The sequence below is a fragment of the Scylla paramamosain genome, unplaced genomic scaffold (assembly GCF_035594125.1).
Source record: "Scylla paramamosain isolate STU-SP2022 unplaced genomic scaffold, ASM3559412v1 Contig34, whole genome shotgun sequence".
NCBI classification, from domain to species: domain Eukaryota; kingdom Metazoa; phylum Arthropoda; class Malacostraca; order Decapoda; family Portunidae; genus Scylla; species Scylla paramamosain.
Window position 1 is genome coordinate 728,693 of NW_026973699.1, and position 17,298 is coordinate 745,990.

The window sequence follows — 17,298 nt, forward strand, 5'->3', positions numbered from 1 at the left end:
GCCAAGTAGCACTTCACCTTCGCTACATATATATATATATATATATATATATATATATATATATATATATATATATATATATATATATATATATATATATATATATATATATATATATATATATATATATATATATATATATATATATATATATATATGGTACGTGCTCTCTACTTTTTCACTCCCTCTTTTTCTACTCAGAAAGTAAGTAAGAAGATCAAGTTAGGTAGCTCAGGAAGCCTCGGGGGTAAGCTTGTTATGCAGCTGTTCCTTATTGTTTGAAATTAAATGTCCTTCCCCCGACTATTTGAATGTAGCCTATAGGGAGAAATACTTAGTTACGGAAGGTAGGGCCTGGCACCTCAGTGGGGTTGTTGTCTTTCTTTTGTCTCCCTTTGCCAGAGCCCCTCTTACATCCAAAAGAGTATAAAGTGAGTTACATAGCGCGCTATTAGTAAAAGTGACAGAATAACGGGTGATTGTAACAGAAAACTAAGTGAGGATAAAGATTAAGATGACTCATGAATATGCACCATTCATAAATTTGCATGTTTCTCTACATAGATTAATCCGAAAAGCAAGAGATGAAAAATGGAATCTAACTTTCTTTTTTCAAAGTATTGGATTATGCATCAATTAAAGTGTGTCACGACCTACACTGGTTTTATTCAATATCTCTCTCTCTCTCTCTCTCTCTCTCTCTCTCTCTCTCTCTCTCTCTCTCTCTCTCTCTCTCTCTCTCTCTCTCTCTCTCTCTCTCTCTCTCTCTCTCTCTTAGCGACATATGACATCACTGTTGCATCACATTAAGCCAGTCGGAAAATCAGTCTTTGTTAGGCCAAGTCGAAGGAATGGCGGAGAACGATCACTAGTTGAAGTCACCAGTCACTCAAAGAAAAGAAGTAAAATCGGTGATCTTTCTCTATCCATCATTGCCTCCGTCTTCCTCCTGCCTTTTGCCCGACGACTGGGTGGCAGCATTCAAGAATAGCACGCTGGAGTACCGCGGTGAAGCTCGCCATGCTCAGTGATACATGACAAGACAAGACCAAAGGCAAGTGGTTTTTGATAAAAACGAGGCTGCAACGAAGACAGCGAGACTGATGACCGTGTGTGTGTGTGTATTTGTGTGTGTGTGTGTGTGTGTGTGTGTGTGTGTGTGTGTGTGTGTGTGTGTGTGTGTGTGTGTGTGTGTGTGTGTGTGTGTGTGTGTGTGTGTGTGTGTGTGTGTGTGTGTGTGAAGACTAACTTAAATCAGTGTGCTCTCTGTGAAGGGGAGGACTGTGTGTATGTATGTGCGTATGTCAAGACTACTTATAACTGACGTGCTGTCTCTAAAGGGAAGTAGTGTCGCTACTATGTTGGTGAAACCTCCACTCACCGCCTGGCAGCTTACCTCTACACAGTCATCAGTCCTCAGGTGTAATAATACTTTAAGTCCCCCCGTTCCAGTTACCCATAAATCCACAAACCCACCAGTCCTTCAGTCCACCAACCTACCAATACCCAGTCTAACACAAAAGTTCACTAATCCAGCCCAGCCCCAGTGATCCACCATCCCACAGACACATCAGCTCACTGCCCACCAAGACACCACGCCGCCAGCAAACCACAACCCTGCCCACTAGACTCTCAAGCTAAGCCACACCCCAGTCCGTCATCCCTGCCAGTCTCGTCTACCATCCACTGAGCCGCCAGCACAGATCATCCCCGCCCGCTAGACCCACGAGCTACGCCACACCCCTGGCCGTTATCCCTGCCCTGTCAGAGCCTCGAGGATCTGACGCAGTAGGACGTCAGGGAGGCAGCTTGTCATCTATGTGCCTTGAATACATTGTATAAAAATGTTGCTAAACGCTCGACATGCCTTGCCATTAGTTGGCACCCAGCAGCCGCGGGCCACGAGGGGCGGCCTTTGTTAGCTTCGTTATTATGATTCTGTGCTAGAGGTCCTGGCTGCGTTAGTGGCAGTAGTAGTACTGGTAGTGGTGGTGGTGGTGGTGGTGGTGATAGTAGTAGTGAAGGTAGCGGTAATGATGGTGGTGACGGTGGTAATTGAGATACACGTAGTGGCAGTGGCATTAATAAAACTAGTAGTAGTAGTAGTAGTAGTAGTGGTGGTGGTGATGGTGGTAGTAGTAGTAGTAGTAGTAGTAGTAGTAGTAGTAGTAATAGTACTAGTAGTAGTAGCAGTAGTGGTGGTGGTGGCAGTAGTAGTTGTAGTAGTAGTAATAGTAGTAGTAGTAGTAGTAGTAGTAGTAGTAGTAGTAGTAGTAATAGTAGTAGTAGTAGTTCTTGTTGTTGTTGTTATTGTTTTAGCGGCAGCAGCAGCAAAAGCAGTACGGTGGTGGTTGTAGTAGTAGTAGCAGCAGTAGTAGCAGTAGTAACAGTAACAGTAGTAGGAGTGATAGTGACATCTGACGCACGAGAAGGGAGTACTGACAGGGACACCTCTGTACCTCCTCTATTTTCTTCCCAGTAAGATGACGCGACCACTGAGACGGGACCCGTGCCTGACCGGGGCACCGTACGCAGCGGTGGAATGACCTGCGTAAGGCGCGTGTGGGTGGTGGGGAGTGGGCGGGGCTGCATGCGTTTGGGGGAGACTGCTAAGGCGGGGTGCTACGTGGATGAGCGGGTGGGTGGGTAGACAGTGTGTGTGTGTGTGTGTGTGTGTAGGAGATCGGGCTGGAGTTTAATGGGTGGTTGGGTGGTTAGGTCGGTTGAGTGAGTCGATGGATGCTCTGTGTGTGTGTGTGTGTGTGTGTGTGTGTGTGTTCTTGAAGCTGTACCTGTATCACTAAAACTCTCGCGACTACCAGTCACATCGCATTTCTTTCGATTATAATAAAACTTAAACAATAATGATAATAATAATAATAATAGTAATAATAATAATAAAACAGGAAAATTTTTCCTTCTTGCCTTATATCCTATTAATCAGTAATTAATATGTACAAACACAAGCCTTAGTTTGTACTCACAAGGACAAAACCACTGCTGCCGTTGGGGTATTGTTGTGTTCGGCGAGGGTGTGAGGGAGGCGCGGGTGGTGTTTGCGAGGGGCGGTGTGGCGCGCGTCAGAGGCTCGCTCCCCTGGTGCCCGTCTCAACCCGAGAGCTCCAACTGTCCCGCCTGAAGCTGGAAGCTGCCGCCAGTGTGGACTGAGGTAAGGTAAGTGAATCAAGGTAAGTATGTATTGTCGGTTGGACTGTTAGTAAATTGGTGTGGGTGTAGTGCTACATGCCTGCAGGCTGCTTGGGTAGTCACGGTGGTACTTGTCTATTTGGTTTAGTTTGTCTTTAAGGGCTTGGTAGGTTGGTATTTCTAGTTCTTCTATTCTGTTCCATATTGTCTTGGCTCTGTAGTGTAGGCGTATGTTAAGAGGTGTTGTTCTAGTGTGTGTGTGTATTTGTTCTGTTGTCATAGTGTACGGGTGTTTCTGGTTGGTGGCGAATCTCAGTGCTTTGTTTTGTACTTTTTGTAGTTTGCTTATCTGGTGTTTACTCATAGTGTGCGTTGGGATTGGTGGATAGTTAGTATAGGTAGGATTAGTGCTTTAACTAAGTGAATTTTGATTTTTTCTGGCAATTTATACAGTTTATATAGTTTCTGTAGTGCAACATCTGCTATATTCTTTCGTTCCTGAATGTGTTTGTCTAGCCACTTACCAGTGGTGGTAATGGTTAGACCTAGACATTTGCCATTATTTTTAAATTCTATTTCTTCGTCGTTGATGATTAAGGGAAAGTTTTTTTTGGCTCCGAGGTGGAGAGGCGTGAATTTATTCATGTTTGTTTTAATTTTCCATTTTCTTTCATAGTTATTAATTACTCTGATTGTTCTTTCAGTTTTTATGTTTAACATATTGTGGACTGAGGCTCGTATTATTTCTCTTATATAGTCACCTGTTGCTAAGGTTGCCACATCTCGCTTCATTCTCCACTCTGGGAAGAGTTTGCGAGTCACTCCCCTCTTGGAGGGTGTGCGAATAGTATGGTAATTGAGGCGTTCACGCACCGGCAGGATGGTGATGAAAGGCCTCTCTTGCCCTGTGTCGAGCACCTGGTGGTGAGACGCATCACTCACCACCCCCGACTAGCCACGTGAGAGGTTCCACTCTCTTGCACGGTCCACATGAACGTTTGTGAGTGAAAGATTTTGTTGGCTTAATTTGTTATCATAATAGAATATTGCCACAATCGTTGCCACATTACATTACATTAATATATACATTATGAATTGTGCCATCTATACAGTGGTTAAGAAATTAAGGGGCTGCAATTAAAGTGCAAATTTATAGAACACGACAAAAGATGTGCTGAATACAGGACCCTCAGGCTGACTACCTCACTGGAAGGAAGAGAAAGGTATACGCAAACACGAGGGATAGAGTGAATCTGTAATGATGGAGTGCACAGGGAGCCCTGCGTCCTGGCATAAGGGACGGGCACTATTAGAGATAGTAGGTGGATAAGCCAGCTGAAAGGTAAGTAGAGTCTACTTGTGGGAAGCCCTTACAACACTCAATTGAAAAATAATAGAAAATTAAATTACAAAAATAAACAAATATAACAGATGAAATGCTATAAGCGCAGTAGATGGTAGGAAAATGTGTGTGTGTGTGTGTGTGTATCATCATCATCAGGTCGTTGCCGATTCCTTAAGATTAAGAATACGGCCTTCAGTGTTAATCTGGCGTCACCAAAGCAAGTAATAGCATCGGGTCATACGGCAAACACCTAACTTCTTGAATCATTTACCTGGCAGTGTCGCAGCTCCACGACCATTATTCTGAAAGACTTCTGTGCCGCACCTCCACTACATTCAAAGGACCTAGTTTAAGTTACATGGGTTGTTAAGTTTTTTTTTTTTTTTTTTTTAACGGCTATAATGAGATTATCATGATTTCTATTTTCCAAAGGTCTAGTTGAAGCTACATTGTTTTTTAAGGGTCTTTTTACGGTTCTAGTGACAGATTAATAAGACTTCTACATTTAAAAGGCTCTAATTGAAGATAAGTGTTTTTTCTACGGTTCGAGTGACAGATTACACTTTCACACATTTCGACTTTTTACTGTCCATGACCCGGCACCGTGTATGCTACACACGTGTGCCAAGTCTAGAAAGCCTTGCTCACGCGGGGAAACCACCTTTCTCAGTGCACGTACCATAAGACACCAATTAAGACTTTATACCTTCCTCGTGAGACGCAGAGCCTGAGTCCCGGGACTGATGGTACAGAGAAAGGCAAAGGGAAGGCATCAGTACATCCCACAGGATCAGTCAATCCCACCGAGCCATCGCGCTCTCCCACCCGCCTAATAAGCCTTCCTAGCCTTCACCCTCTGTCTTGCCTGCTTCCATGGTCTGCCTCCTGATGCTTCTTGAAGTACTTTTTTTTTCTTCTTCTTTCTCTCTTCCCTTAGTTATACTATGGCTACTTTTCGGAGAACATTTTCTTTCCCCTGCGAAAGTTTGCAGGGTTACGCTTCATTAGGACCACCCGCAGCAGATTTATGAAAGGGTTGCCTCTCATTAGCATATTCACTGTAATCAGCATTCTTTAATTACATCACCTTGACAGTAAAGTAGTGAACATCACATTTACAACACTGACTGGAGGAAGATGGTGAGAGGAGCATGGCAACTTTCAAAAACGCACCTTTCACCTTGCCAGATCACGCTGGTGCAAGCGCGCATGCACACACACATACATTTAACACCGAGCACACAGCATCCTACATCTTGCTGCTGGATTAGAAGGTAAGTAACAGAACAAGTCACCTGTAAGTACCATCAGTTTGTGGAGCCTACAAGGGTCAGTTGTGAGAGTAGACATGTATGTACACCAGACCACATGCAGGTGATGGGAGGTAGGACAGACAGGATGAAGGGGCAAAAGGTATGACAGTGGTAGTGATGGGCTGATAACCTTAAAGTCTTCCTGTCCAACCTGTATCATAGGCATTAGCTGTAGTTAAGAGGATGAATTTTATGGTTCAATAATTTTATTGAGCTTCTTTATCTTGCACTTCAAATATTCTGTAATTTTCTTACATCTATCTTTAGTGTAATACTCAAAAATGTAAACCAGAACACATGTTGCAAATTCACATGCCATAACTCTTGATCCTGCATACTTACTGGAACAAATTATAACACTAGTCTGGAATTTGTTCTATCATTGCATCATTTGTTCATCCATAACCTTAGCCACCCATTCTGGATGTGCAATATTGATTTTTTCAATGATGCCATTCACTTGGAAACAGAGAGACTGGATCTGCTTATCCCACTGAGGAAGGACATCACGTGCCTCAAAGTGGAGGATGCCATCAATCTGAGAAGGAGAGAACTTATCTATATCTGATCTATATCTGACACTGGTTTTTATGAACTCTCCAAAAGGAAATGGCTACAACAAATGTCACCTTTCATTCCTATCCTGGCATTTTTTCCTTGCATGCTTTAATCTTATTTTCCCCTCACTCATTTTTCCACCAACGGCTGATGATCCTAAGAGTGTGAATGAGTGCATGAGTGTGTGGTGCTTTGTCTGGGTCACCCCATGTGAGATTACCTGCCTGGTATAAAGACAGACGGAGAACTAAAAATAAGGATTCCTAAGGAAAAAGATTTCTGTCTTCAACATTAATTCAATCTTGTTGTGTTCTGTGTTCTTAAAGATAAAACAACTTTCCTTACCTGATCAATGTACCCATTCATGCGTCCCTCAGTAATCATCTGGCTGGCTATTTTCTCAGCTTTTGCTGGAGATATTTGAAGGAGAGCCCCAAGTTCAGAGAATGTTATGTTGTTATAAAGCTTGCTAGCTGCCAGCAGGTTGTGTTCTGTAACAGCTCTGTCCAGAATGGTAGACCCTAGAATTGTGGAAAAATTACATGAGTATATTCCTGCATTGTCTCAGGCTTTCCAAACACACATGTCTACCAGTGATATCACTGCTATGTGACCTTGATTCCATCACTCTGTAGGCTACTAATATGCAAGTTTTTTTTCTGACACACTTCATGAAATGCCACAATCACATATATAATGATGAACTGTTATTAGCTGGACAAGCCTGACACAAGCAAGCATGTATGTTCCCTTTCAAAATGATGATGAAAGAGATCATGATAAACTAATTTTCATCTTGGCAGCACAACTCCTACCAACCATCTGATGTGGTGGCCTGCCGATGTGGCTGCAGCATGTTCTGAAATTCTGTGAGTTCATTGTGGCGGATGATCCTGTCAAGGTGCATCTTCTCCAGGATATGATAACAGGGCAGCTTTTGGCAACGCTCATCCTTGAACAGCGTCCCCAGCATCCTGGATCGCTGCTGGCCTGCAACAAGACACACTGCTCTATCTTTCTCTCAAACTGACCTGGGCTTTCAGATTTCATTCTTCTTTCCTGAACCAGGATGAACAAATCCTTGAATGTTCAAACTACTGAACCATGCTAGTGGGCCATTAAATTTATTGAAAAGATCATCCTAAAAGCATGAGAATATGTCACAAGTCTTATACATACCTGCTGAAGCTAAGACAGTACAGATGAGAGCCTTCTTCAAAGCTTCCATCCTCTCATCCTCATGAATGATGGGTCGGTAAGACAACTCATTGTACCTCTGGGCTGCCTCTATGAACTTCCGTCGGTAATCCAAAACTCTTGCATAACAAACTTTGTAGTAGATGAGCAGCTGTTCATTCTTGGACTCTGCCTGGAATGATGCAATCACTGAGTATCAATGACCTTACATAATTCCAAGTTTAGGAAATGAACATTGAATAAAAATGACTTATACTTAATAAAGAGAAAAGGGCTAAGGCATGATGGAATGCTGAAGTTGAAATGAAGGATGCATGAGAGTATGGTTGTAAAGATATGACTGGAGATATTTGCCCAGGCCACACCCATAATGGAAGTCTTTGTCAGAAGGAAATGCAAGGACTAACACAAGAGCAGTGATTTCAGTGCCATGTCATATCACCATGGAGCAGGAAACATTAGTGCTCTTCTACAACTCTAATGGTGATACAGTGTCCTGGTTGTCTAGCTCTCATGATTCCTTTGAAAATCTGTTGTGCTTGCCCAGCACAGCAGAAGCTGGAGTGCTGGCCTGACTCACCTGCAGGATGCTGGCTCTGTTAATATATGCCTCTCCCTGCACTGGGTCATCATCCTCCAGATAGAGGCGGGCAATCTTGAGGTAGGTTTCCAGCTTATAGTCAACACTGTACTGCCTGAAGAATACATAAACATGATTCAAATAACAACAACAACTCTTCTTGTCTTCTTGAGAAAATATACAAATAACTACAGCTAATACAAATTGTGGATTAAATGTTTGCCTACTGCATGCATACAGCTTCTAGATTATGATATGCAACCAAACTAGAATGGAAATCTTTAAGATAAACATTCCTGAATATCACAGTATTTGCAGTTCATATCAGTTAAGCAGAAATTCTATTTGTGCTTACTTCTGTCCTGTTTCGAGAGGAATTCCAGTAAGAACAGCTGCTGCTTCTCTCCAGGAACTCTCCCTCTCATATATGTCAGCAAGGTGTTGCCTGATGCTGGCCACTTGTTCCTTAAAGCTGATGACTTGAGGCTGAACCTGAAGGTATTCAAATGAGTGAGGCTTCTTTCAGATGTGTGGAGAAAACACACATACAGAAATTTTAATAGTGAATCAATGTACATTACAAATACTTTGTTATTATGTTGTTTCTTTTCTTTCCAGCTTCTTCCTTAAATGCTACATCACATGTTTGAAATAATCCAAGCTGAATAAAAGAAAACTACTGCTACCAATGAGCAGCTGGTAGGTGAGAAATGTTCATGCATGACTTACTTTATCAAGAGTGAAGTGGGCTACTGTCTTTGCCACACCATCAGCCATGGATGTGAGTTGCGTAGAGACGTCTGAGAGCAGCTGGCGAGATATTACCAGACTGACATTCTCCTTCACAACTGAACAGAAATAACATAACACATCAATGATGATAAATGGTGTTGATGAATGAGATATATGTAAAATGTTTACAATAAGGAAAAAATACTAAGACAGAATGAACGTCATAAAATGACATTTAGCTCCGTGAGTGAGAGAGAGAGAGAGAGAGAGAGAGAGAGAGAGAGAGAGAGAGAGAGAGAGAGAGAGAGAGAGAGAGAGAGAGAGAGAGAGAGAGAGAGAGAGAGAGAGAGAGAGAGAGAGAGAGAGAGAGAGATTACTACACACATAAGTTTTCTGCTGCTATGTATCTAACACCTGCCTACTGCATAACTAAATGTATGTGTTCTCAGCTGAAGACCAACACCTCAGGATCAAGACAATGTATAGCTTATTCTCTTTGATAAAGGAGGCAGTATTAGGTTTAATCACTCAAAGTTAAAGTAACTTCATTGTTCATTAAATAAGGTTTATTTTCACCAATTAAATTCTGTACATAATTTCCTAAAGCTTTACTTGCTTCAATAAAAGCTTGGTGAGCCTGTAGTGTTGACTGTGCTGAGTTATTTAGCTGTTATTTTACCCTCATCCCTCAGAATTTGTCACTTGTTACCCCCTTACTGGGCCAAGAGAGTGAAATACACCGTGTTTACAGGGTAGCTGACCAGGTGACTCTTCTCATTAAAGATCTTACCGTAATTTGAAATATAGATATACATATAGATGTTGTTGTGGCTACGTAGGCCAGGTAGGCCTGGCTGCTCTCGCTACTCTCAGCCTGCCGGTGCCCTCACTATTACGTCTCATTGATAGATTGAAGTTGAGGTAGAAGCATCAGTAGAATATTGAGCAAAATAAGAGAAGGATGGACCAGGAAGCTAAGATGGAGGCTACCACATCAGCTGATGTAAACAACAGAGCCCAAAGTAAGACTGATATTTACCCATGTACAAAATGCCAAAAACATTGCAATATGGGTATTAAGTGCAATAACTGCAGCATGTGGACTCACTACCTATGCACAGAGCTGCCAACCTATTATGTAGTGGTGCTGACTAAATCCAATAGGAGATACACATGTCTATTCTGTGTAAAACTTAACTATTCAGATTATGACACTCAGGCAGAAGAAATAGAAGACAGCAAGAAAAATGAAAACACTCCTTTAGGCTCCCAAGATTTACCTAGTTCAGAAACAACACAAAGCACTGGAAAAGGGGAGAGTACAGAATCTAAGGATCAGAAAGGTGATGAAGCTAGGCCAAGCACCATAACTACTGAATCCACTACTATTACTCCTCCTCCTCCTGCCGACGCCACCCAGGTAGACAACCCCATAAGGCATCTCAAGACCTGCAGATACTATAGGAAGAATATTTGCAAATTTGGAGTTAGGGGAGAAGGCTGTAGCCACAACCATCCAAAAGCATGCACCAAGCTTTTAAGGCATGGCCTGGATAAGAAATTAGGATGCACGCTTGGCAGGAGGTGTCAGGACTACCACCCAATCATCTGCCGAAATGCCATCTGGACCCAAACTTGCTTCGAAGAAAAATGTCGGTACCCGCACCCAAAAGGAACAACACGAAAGAGAGAGGACGACATCATAACTCATCCTCAGCAGAACAACACCCCAAAGGAGCAAGTAAAGGTGAACCCTACAATGGAAAAGCAGCAGGATAGACAGAATGCCACAGCAAACCAGTCCCAAACCATGGAGACAGAACAGAATCTTTTTTTAGACAAAGTCTTCCAGAAAATAACAGAAATGGAGAAACAACAACAGAAAACCATAGGCTACCTAATGGACAGACTGGAAAGACTGGAGATGAGGGACAGGGGGTGCAACCGAATGTACCACTAATCTCTTTCTCTTATGCAAACATCAGAGGTCTCTGTCCAAAGTCAAACCAGGTCAAACTCCCAATGCTAAAGGAACTAGCCCATCAAGAAAATTCAGTGTTTCTAGCACTAACAGAGACCCACTTGACCAGAGATCACCTGGATGCAGAAATCGCCTTTGATGGCTACACCATCTTCAGAGCTGACAGAATAAACAGAAGCCACGGAGGAGTCATAAATTATATCAGGAATGACATGGCGGCAAGTGCCGAGAATATGGGCACATTTTCCAACGGAACAACAGAGCTACTGACAATCTACCTGAAAAAGCTAGATCAGCTGGTAATTACAGCATATAGACCTCCAAACACATCATCAGAACAGTTCGAAGAGGTAATTTTAAGGATGAAAGAAATACTAGACTCCCTCCCAAGACAGACCACGGAAGTATTGATTCTTGAGGATTTTAACTTCCCATACATAAACTGGGAGGATATGAGGATTACCGGGGGCAGCCTTGAAGACAAACAACAAGCTATAGCCCTTACAAACCTGATGGTGAAGCACTTCCTTTCCCAAATAATAAAGGAACCTACCAGGGGGAATAACATTTTGGACCTAATCCTCACAAATAGCCACAACCTAATCCACTCATACGAAATCTGCGAAACTATCCTGTCCGACCACAACTACATTCATGTAAAAACAACCAGCACGGACAAGCCTAAGGACTATTACTACGAAAGGAGAGCAGCAGCTGAAGACCACATAGGCAACCTGAACTTCTACAACCCCAATATCAACTGGGAACAAGTCAGAGCAGAAATGAGAGCCACAAATTGGGAGCATCGACTACATATGACCAATATAGATGACCTCCTTAAGGAAATAGTAGCAAGGTGTCGCGAAATCTGCCTCAGACACATACCACAGAAAGCAAGAAAAAAAGACAAAAACATAATTCCCCGAGACCGTAAAATCCTCATGAGAAGGAGACACTCACTCTGTAACAAGCTTAGGAGAACAAGCTTCACACCTGCCAAAGATAAAATCAAATCTCTAATTGAAGAGGTAGAAACCAAGCTTAAACTATCTCATGAGGAACAACAACAGAGAGAAGAAAAAGAAGCAGTATCCCGTATTAAGGAGAACCCAAGGTACTTTTTCTCCTATGCAAGAAAGAAACTGAAGGCCAAATCGGTGGTTGGACCACTCTATGGAGTGGATGGAGAACCGACTGTGGACCCCAAACAAATGGCAAATATACTGAGGAGCCAATATGAGAGTGTCTTCAGCAACCCAAATGAGGAAAAGAGGATAACCAACCCAGGACCTTTTTTCACTGACTCTTCCAACACCCCCCAAACACTTTCCTCAATCAGCATCAGTGAGAAGGACATAACAGAGGCAATAAAAGCCATAGCCCCTGATGCAGCAGCTGGACCCGACGGCTTTCATGCCCAACTGCTAAGAAACTGCAGCCAGGAACTAGCCAAACCACTCCAAATGCTGTGGTCACTCTCACTGCAATCTGGAACAGTGCCTGCAGCCCTCAAGTCTGCCATCATCACACCCATACACAAGGGAGGCAGCAGAGGCCTAGCCAGTAAATACAGACCAGTTGCCCTGACATCCCACCTCATCAAGATCTGTGAGAGAATAGTACGGAAGAGGATGGTGGAATTCCTAGACAAAAAGAAAGCCTTTAACAATGGACAACATGGTTTCAGACAGGGCCGCTCATGCCTGTTCCAGCTACTACAACATTATGAGAGGATCCTAGAAAGTACACAAGATGGCCACAATGCTGACGTGATATATTTGGATTTTGCGAAAGCTTTCGATAAAGTGGACCACGGGATACTCCTGTACAAACTCCGAAAACATGGAATAGTGGGCCCACTTGGAAGATGGCTACACGGCTTTCTGACTGGGAGGACCCAACAAGTATCAGTCCAAGGTGAACTCTCTGAACTGAGCATTGTACGGAGTGGAGTGCCCCAAGGCTCAGTGCTGGGACCACTCCTATTTTTAATCCATGTAGGAGACATTGACGACAACCTGGAACACGCTGAAGCATCCTCCTTTGCAGACGATACCAGGATAAAACATCAAATAACATGCCCAGAAGATGCAGCCAATATTCAGGGATATTTGCACAAAATACTGGACTGGGCATCAACCAACAACATGCTCCTTAATGGCGACAAATTTGAACTGATACGCTATGGGAGAAACGAAGTCCTTAAAAACTCAACATGCTATGAATATAACAAAATCAGCCAATAGAAGACAAAGAGCATGTCAAGGATCTGGGAGTCCATATGAGCAGCGACGCAACTTTTTCCCACCATATCAACAAAATAGCCGAAGCAGGAAAGAGCATGAGTGGGTGGGTGCTGAGAACCTTTGCCTCCAGGGATGGGCAGTGCCTGAAGACTCTATGGAAATCTCTGGTACTCCCAAGGCTGGAGTATTGCTGTCAACTCTGGTCCCCACACAAGATCCAAGAAATTACTACCCTAGAAGCCATCCAAAGAGCCTTCACTGCAAGAATCCAGGAGGTACAGCACTTGGACTACTGGGAAAGGCTCAGGGAGCTGAAATTGTACTCGCTACAGCGAAGAAGGGAGCGATACTGTATACTGTACGTGTGGAAAATATTAGAGGACAGAGTACCAAACGTGGGGATCATAGTAAACCAACATCCGAGGAAAGGGAGACTCTGCTTCATCAAGGGTGTCCAAGGCTCCATACAACGAGTGAGGACACTGACCCACAACTCCTTCACCCACAATGGACCTCGTCTGTTTAACTGCCTCCCCCAAGAACTCAGAGATCTGAGTGGAACTAGCCCTGAAACCTTTAAAAGAAACCTAGATAAGTGGTTAGAAGGGCTACCAGACCATCCACCAATACCAGGATACCCCAGCTGCCACCACAACACCTTGCCTGAAGTACTCCAGGAACAGGAAAGGGAAGAGACAGTGGGATCGACGGGGACAGGCGGAAGCCGACTTCAGCCCTGCTGTTAATGGGCAGAATTTTCGAAAGTATCGAAAGTAAGTATAAGTAAGTCCTTCTGCAACATCACTCTCATTGCCTGCTTTCAGAATGGACTCCAGAACAACCCTGTTTCTGGAAAACAACAAATCAATTAACTCCCAAGCAGGAGGGGTCTAGGGGCTAGGATATGTTTGAGAAATTTGAAATATTAAGGTAAATTTCCTTAGATTTTTAACACCCTTATTTCACTTATTTTTCATCCCCCCCTAAAAAACCCAATTCTCCACAGGTCCCCAAGCTTGTTTGAGGGGTTAGGGGAGGTTAGCGGTGGAATGGAGAGGACGGACTTCTTATCAAGAAATACCGATTTGGTTAGCTGCTGAAGCATTTTATATAAAACATTACCTAACCTAACCGCAGGGGGATGGGGAGCTTATGCTTGACAAAATTGGTCCACTAGATACTCGAGTTAGTCTCCGAAGATTTAGCATTCAAGCTTGAGCACTTAAGGGGGGGAGGGTATGGAACTGAGCTTTACCCACCCTGGAAAACGGTCATGGGGCGTAAGTAAGTGATCTTACTGTGCTGAGGCCACCGTTGAGCTGCCCCTGGCCAGGCAAGCCTCTGTGTGTTCCCGCCTCCCTGAACCACACCACCACTCTACACCACATACCACTCACTTGTCATGGTCCTTGTGGGAACCGCCGGACGAAACAAGCGCCTGCAGCTGTTGACGAATCTGCACAGCGAAAGCCATTGCCGTTTTTCACTGAAAACAGAAATGCGACACACACCAACAGCGACGGACAAGACTGAGACGAGGCAGCGAGGCGCGAGCGTCAGCTGGACCTGTGACGTCACAACAAAACAACACTACCATCATCACTATCATCATCAGCAGCAGCAACAGCAACCATTCATATCTCTGCCTACTACCCTTAAGGGGCCCATACACGTTCAAAAAAAGCGTCAAAATTTTGCATCAAAATTTTGATGCAAAATTTGAGTGTGTGTAGGACGTTTTGATGTCAAAAAAAGATTTGAAGCAAAATTTTGATTGATCAAATCCGTTTGATATTTTTTGACGAGTCGTCAAATTTTTGATGCGTGTGGGGGCTCCTGTCAAAATTTTGATCAAACTGTTTAGTTCGCAGGTGACTGACGAGGAGACAGGATCGTCATGTCTGCGAAGGAGGAGGCCGAAAAGAAATTTTTGATTTCTTTTCGATTTGATATATATATTCTTCTTTGATTTGATATATATATATATATATATATATATATATATATATATATATATATATATATATATATATATATATATATATATAGAATTTTTTTCCACTATATTAAATAACACCCGAGTCATGTCGCTATTTTTACAGTACAGTTTACGTAAAGGTATTTTATTTGTGTGAAAATGTATAAAGTATTACCATCCGCAGTGACCAGCAAGTTTATCCAAGTGTATCTATAGTTGTTTGTGCCTGGCCAACCAACTGCATACTGTCAGTGATTGGGATGGATTGTAGTTACTCCATGAAATCTGCTTATGAGTGAATCAAGTGCCAAATATAATAAAAAAAATAAAATAAGAAAAGAGATAGTTTGGCTTAACTTCACATTAATCAGCTCACTTACTTTATCCTTTCACTCCTGAGTACATTAAGTGGAACTAAGGACACAAATGAGAAATTACTTTTCAGTCTTAAGCTTTAAATCAGGTTAATAACTGATAACAAAATGTGAGATAAGAAAACCCGTTTAGGACAATGTCCATGTGTATTACTATATGGACACTCCAGAAGAGTGGGATGGCAAGTAGGGAACAAATAGGAGATATGATGTGGCATAAACTATAATGTATGGGAATGGATGCGCCTCCTGTTCACACTAGTTATAAACGTCCCACTTTGAGGTCCTGAGAAGGAAGCAAGACACTTATGATGATAATAATGATGAACACAGCTTCTCATTCTGCACAGCATCCAGTAAAAAGCACTATAATTTCTAGGCACGGTTATTGAATTATAAGTTTAGCTGTCAAACTCAAAATTTATTAGCAAAGGAAAGAACAATGTGGAAACTCATGAATGAAGACTTTTGAGCATGAAGAGAATCTTGTTAAGTTATAAAAAATATTTGTCAGGCATTAATACTTATATAATAATGTAAAATATTATATATTTGTATATATTACTTGAAATAACATAATGCACAATAAAACAAAATAAAGTTATGAATACTGGGGTTCCCTGAATACATTACTGATACAAAACAGGACTGCATGTAAACCATCAATTTACTTTCCTTATCATTCCTAGAAGTGCTGTTTTATAAAATGAGAGAGAGAGAGAGAGAGAGAGAGAGAGAGAGAGAGAGAGAGAGAGAGAGAGAGAGAGAGAGAGAGAGAGAGAGAGAGAGAGAGAGATTGATATAAATTAGTGATGAACACTGACACATGGCTGTGCTCATCTGACTGGCAACATATTTGCAGGCAATTATTATTATTTTTTTTTTTTCAGCAAAACAAGGAAATGATCAACTGTCTAGCAAAATGCAGTTTAGGCTCTTTATCCAACACCTGACACTGATGAGAACAAAAACTAGAAACTTTTGTGCCTCATTTTGGGAGCATTTCTTGTGAGGGAAAATGACCTGCCATATCAACATACTACTGAAATACACAAAATAATATCAATGCATTGAGTTCAGTGCTACGTGTCACCCAGCCCTGAAAGACAACAAACCACTTCATTAGTTTACAAAAAACATTGCAATACTTTATTATTTAATTTTTGTGTGTATCTCCACTATTACTTATGTATTTCTCAATGTATCTGGCCATGTATTTATCTAGCTTAACTAAAACTGAAAAGATATGCATGAAAGCACTACTCACACACAACCATACAGTCTTCATATCTTCACAGTTTAATGTTAATGGCATGAGGTGTAATGTGGTGCTCAACAGAAATGTACAGCAGTGCACGGAAAAGGTGAGTCAGGGACGAAGCACTCTGTTCACTGACCTCTAGATCGTGACGTGTAGCTGCCAATGATCTGCATTAGGCATCGTGAGAACTCCGAGATGACAGTTTGTTCCAACTGAGCAGCTGACACCAAGGCTCCCTCTGCCTTGTCTGCCTGTGCTAGCAAACACTGGCATGTTGCCTCCACCACCTCCTTGTTCATTCGATAGTAACCAGATCTGCAAAAAAAAAAATTAATAAATAAAAAAAAAAAAATAAAACAAATAAATAAATAAGTAAATAAGTAAATTAATAAATTAAATAAATAACACAAATTATCATTTTCATCATTTTTTTCTCTGTTACTTTCACACATCCTCTAGAATCTTTCTTTTCTGCTTGAATTTTCTTCCCCAAATGACATTGTGTTCATAAAAACTTGTGACAAATTCTTCTTGAGGACTGTGTATCTCACTGTTTGTTATGTGCTATAAGTCATCTTATAGTTAT

The 17,298-nt window shown here is 42.1% G+C and overlaps 1 protein-coding gene across 7 annotated transcripts in view; it reads right to left on the reverse strand.

Moving 5' to 3' along the window:
* The window catches only part of LOC135097859 (COP9 signalosome complex subunit 4-like), a 53,652-nt gene extending 36,665 nt beyond the window's left edge, over positions 1–16,987 (reverse strand). Inside the window, exons 1-11 of one of the 7 annotated variants that reach the window (XM_063999934.1) lie at positions 16,849–16,987; positions 14,497–14,665; positions 13,758–13,948; positions 8,870–8,988; positions 8,496–8,632; positions 8,141–8,255; positions 7,543–7,732; positions 7,183–7,353; positions 6,709–6,884; positions 6,148–6,343; positions 2,985–3,164 (exon numbers count right to left, since the gene is read on the reverse strand). In XM_063999934.1, coding sequence (XP_063856004.1) covers positions 6,185–6,343; positions 6,709–6,884; positions 7,183–7,353; positions 7,543–7,732; positions 8,141–8,255; positions 8,496–8,632; positions 8,870–8,988; positions 13,758–13,948; positions 14,497–14,573 — 1,335 coding nt within the window. In that variant the 5' untranslated portion in view covers positions 14,574–14,665; positions 16,849–16,987 and the 3' untranslated portion in view covers positions 2,985–3,164; positions 6,148–6,184. Of the gene's footprint in view, positions 1–2,984; positions 3,165–5,553; positions 6,344–6,708; positions 6,885–7,182; positions 7,354–7,542; positions 7,733–8,140; positions 8,256–8,495; positions 8,633–8,869; positions 8,989–9,662; positions 10,920–13,757; positions 13,949–14,358; positions 14,390–14,496; positions 14,666–16,718; positions 16,744–16,848 lie in introns of those variants that run through there. The other 6 variants (XM_063999935.1, XM_063999938.1, XM_063999940.1 and 3 more) reach the window with 6 other exon arrangements.
* Positions 16,988–17,298: the final 311 nt, after the last annotated feature.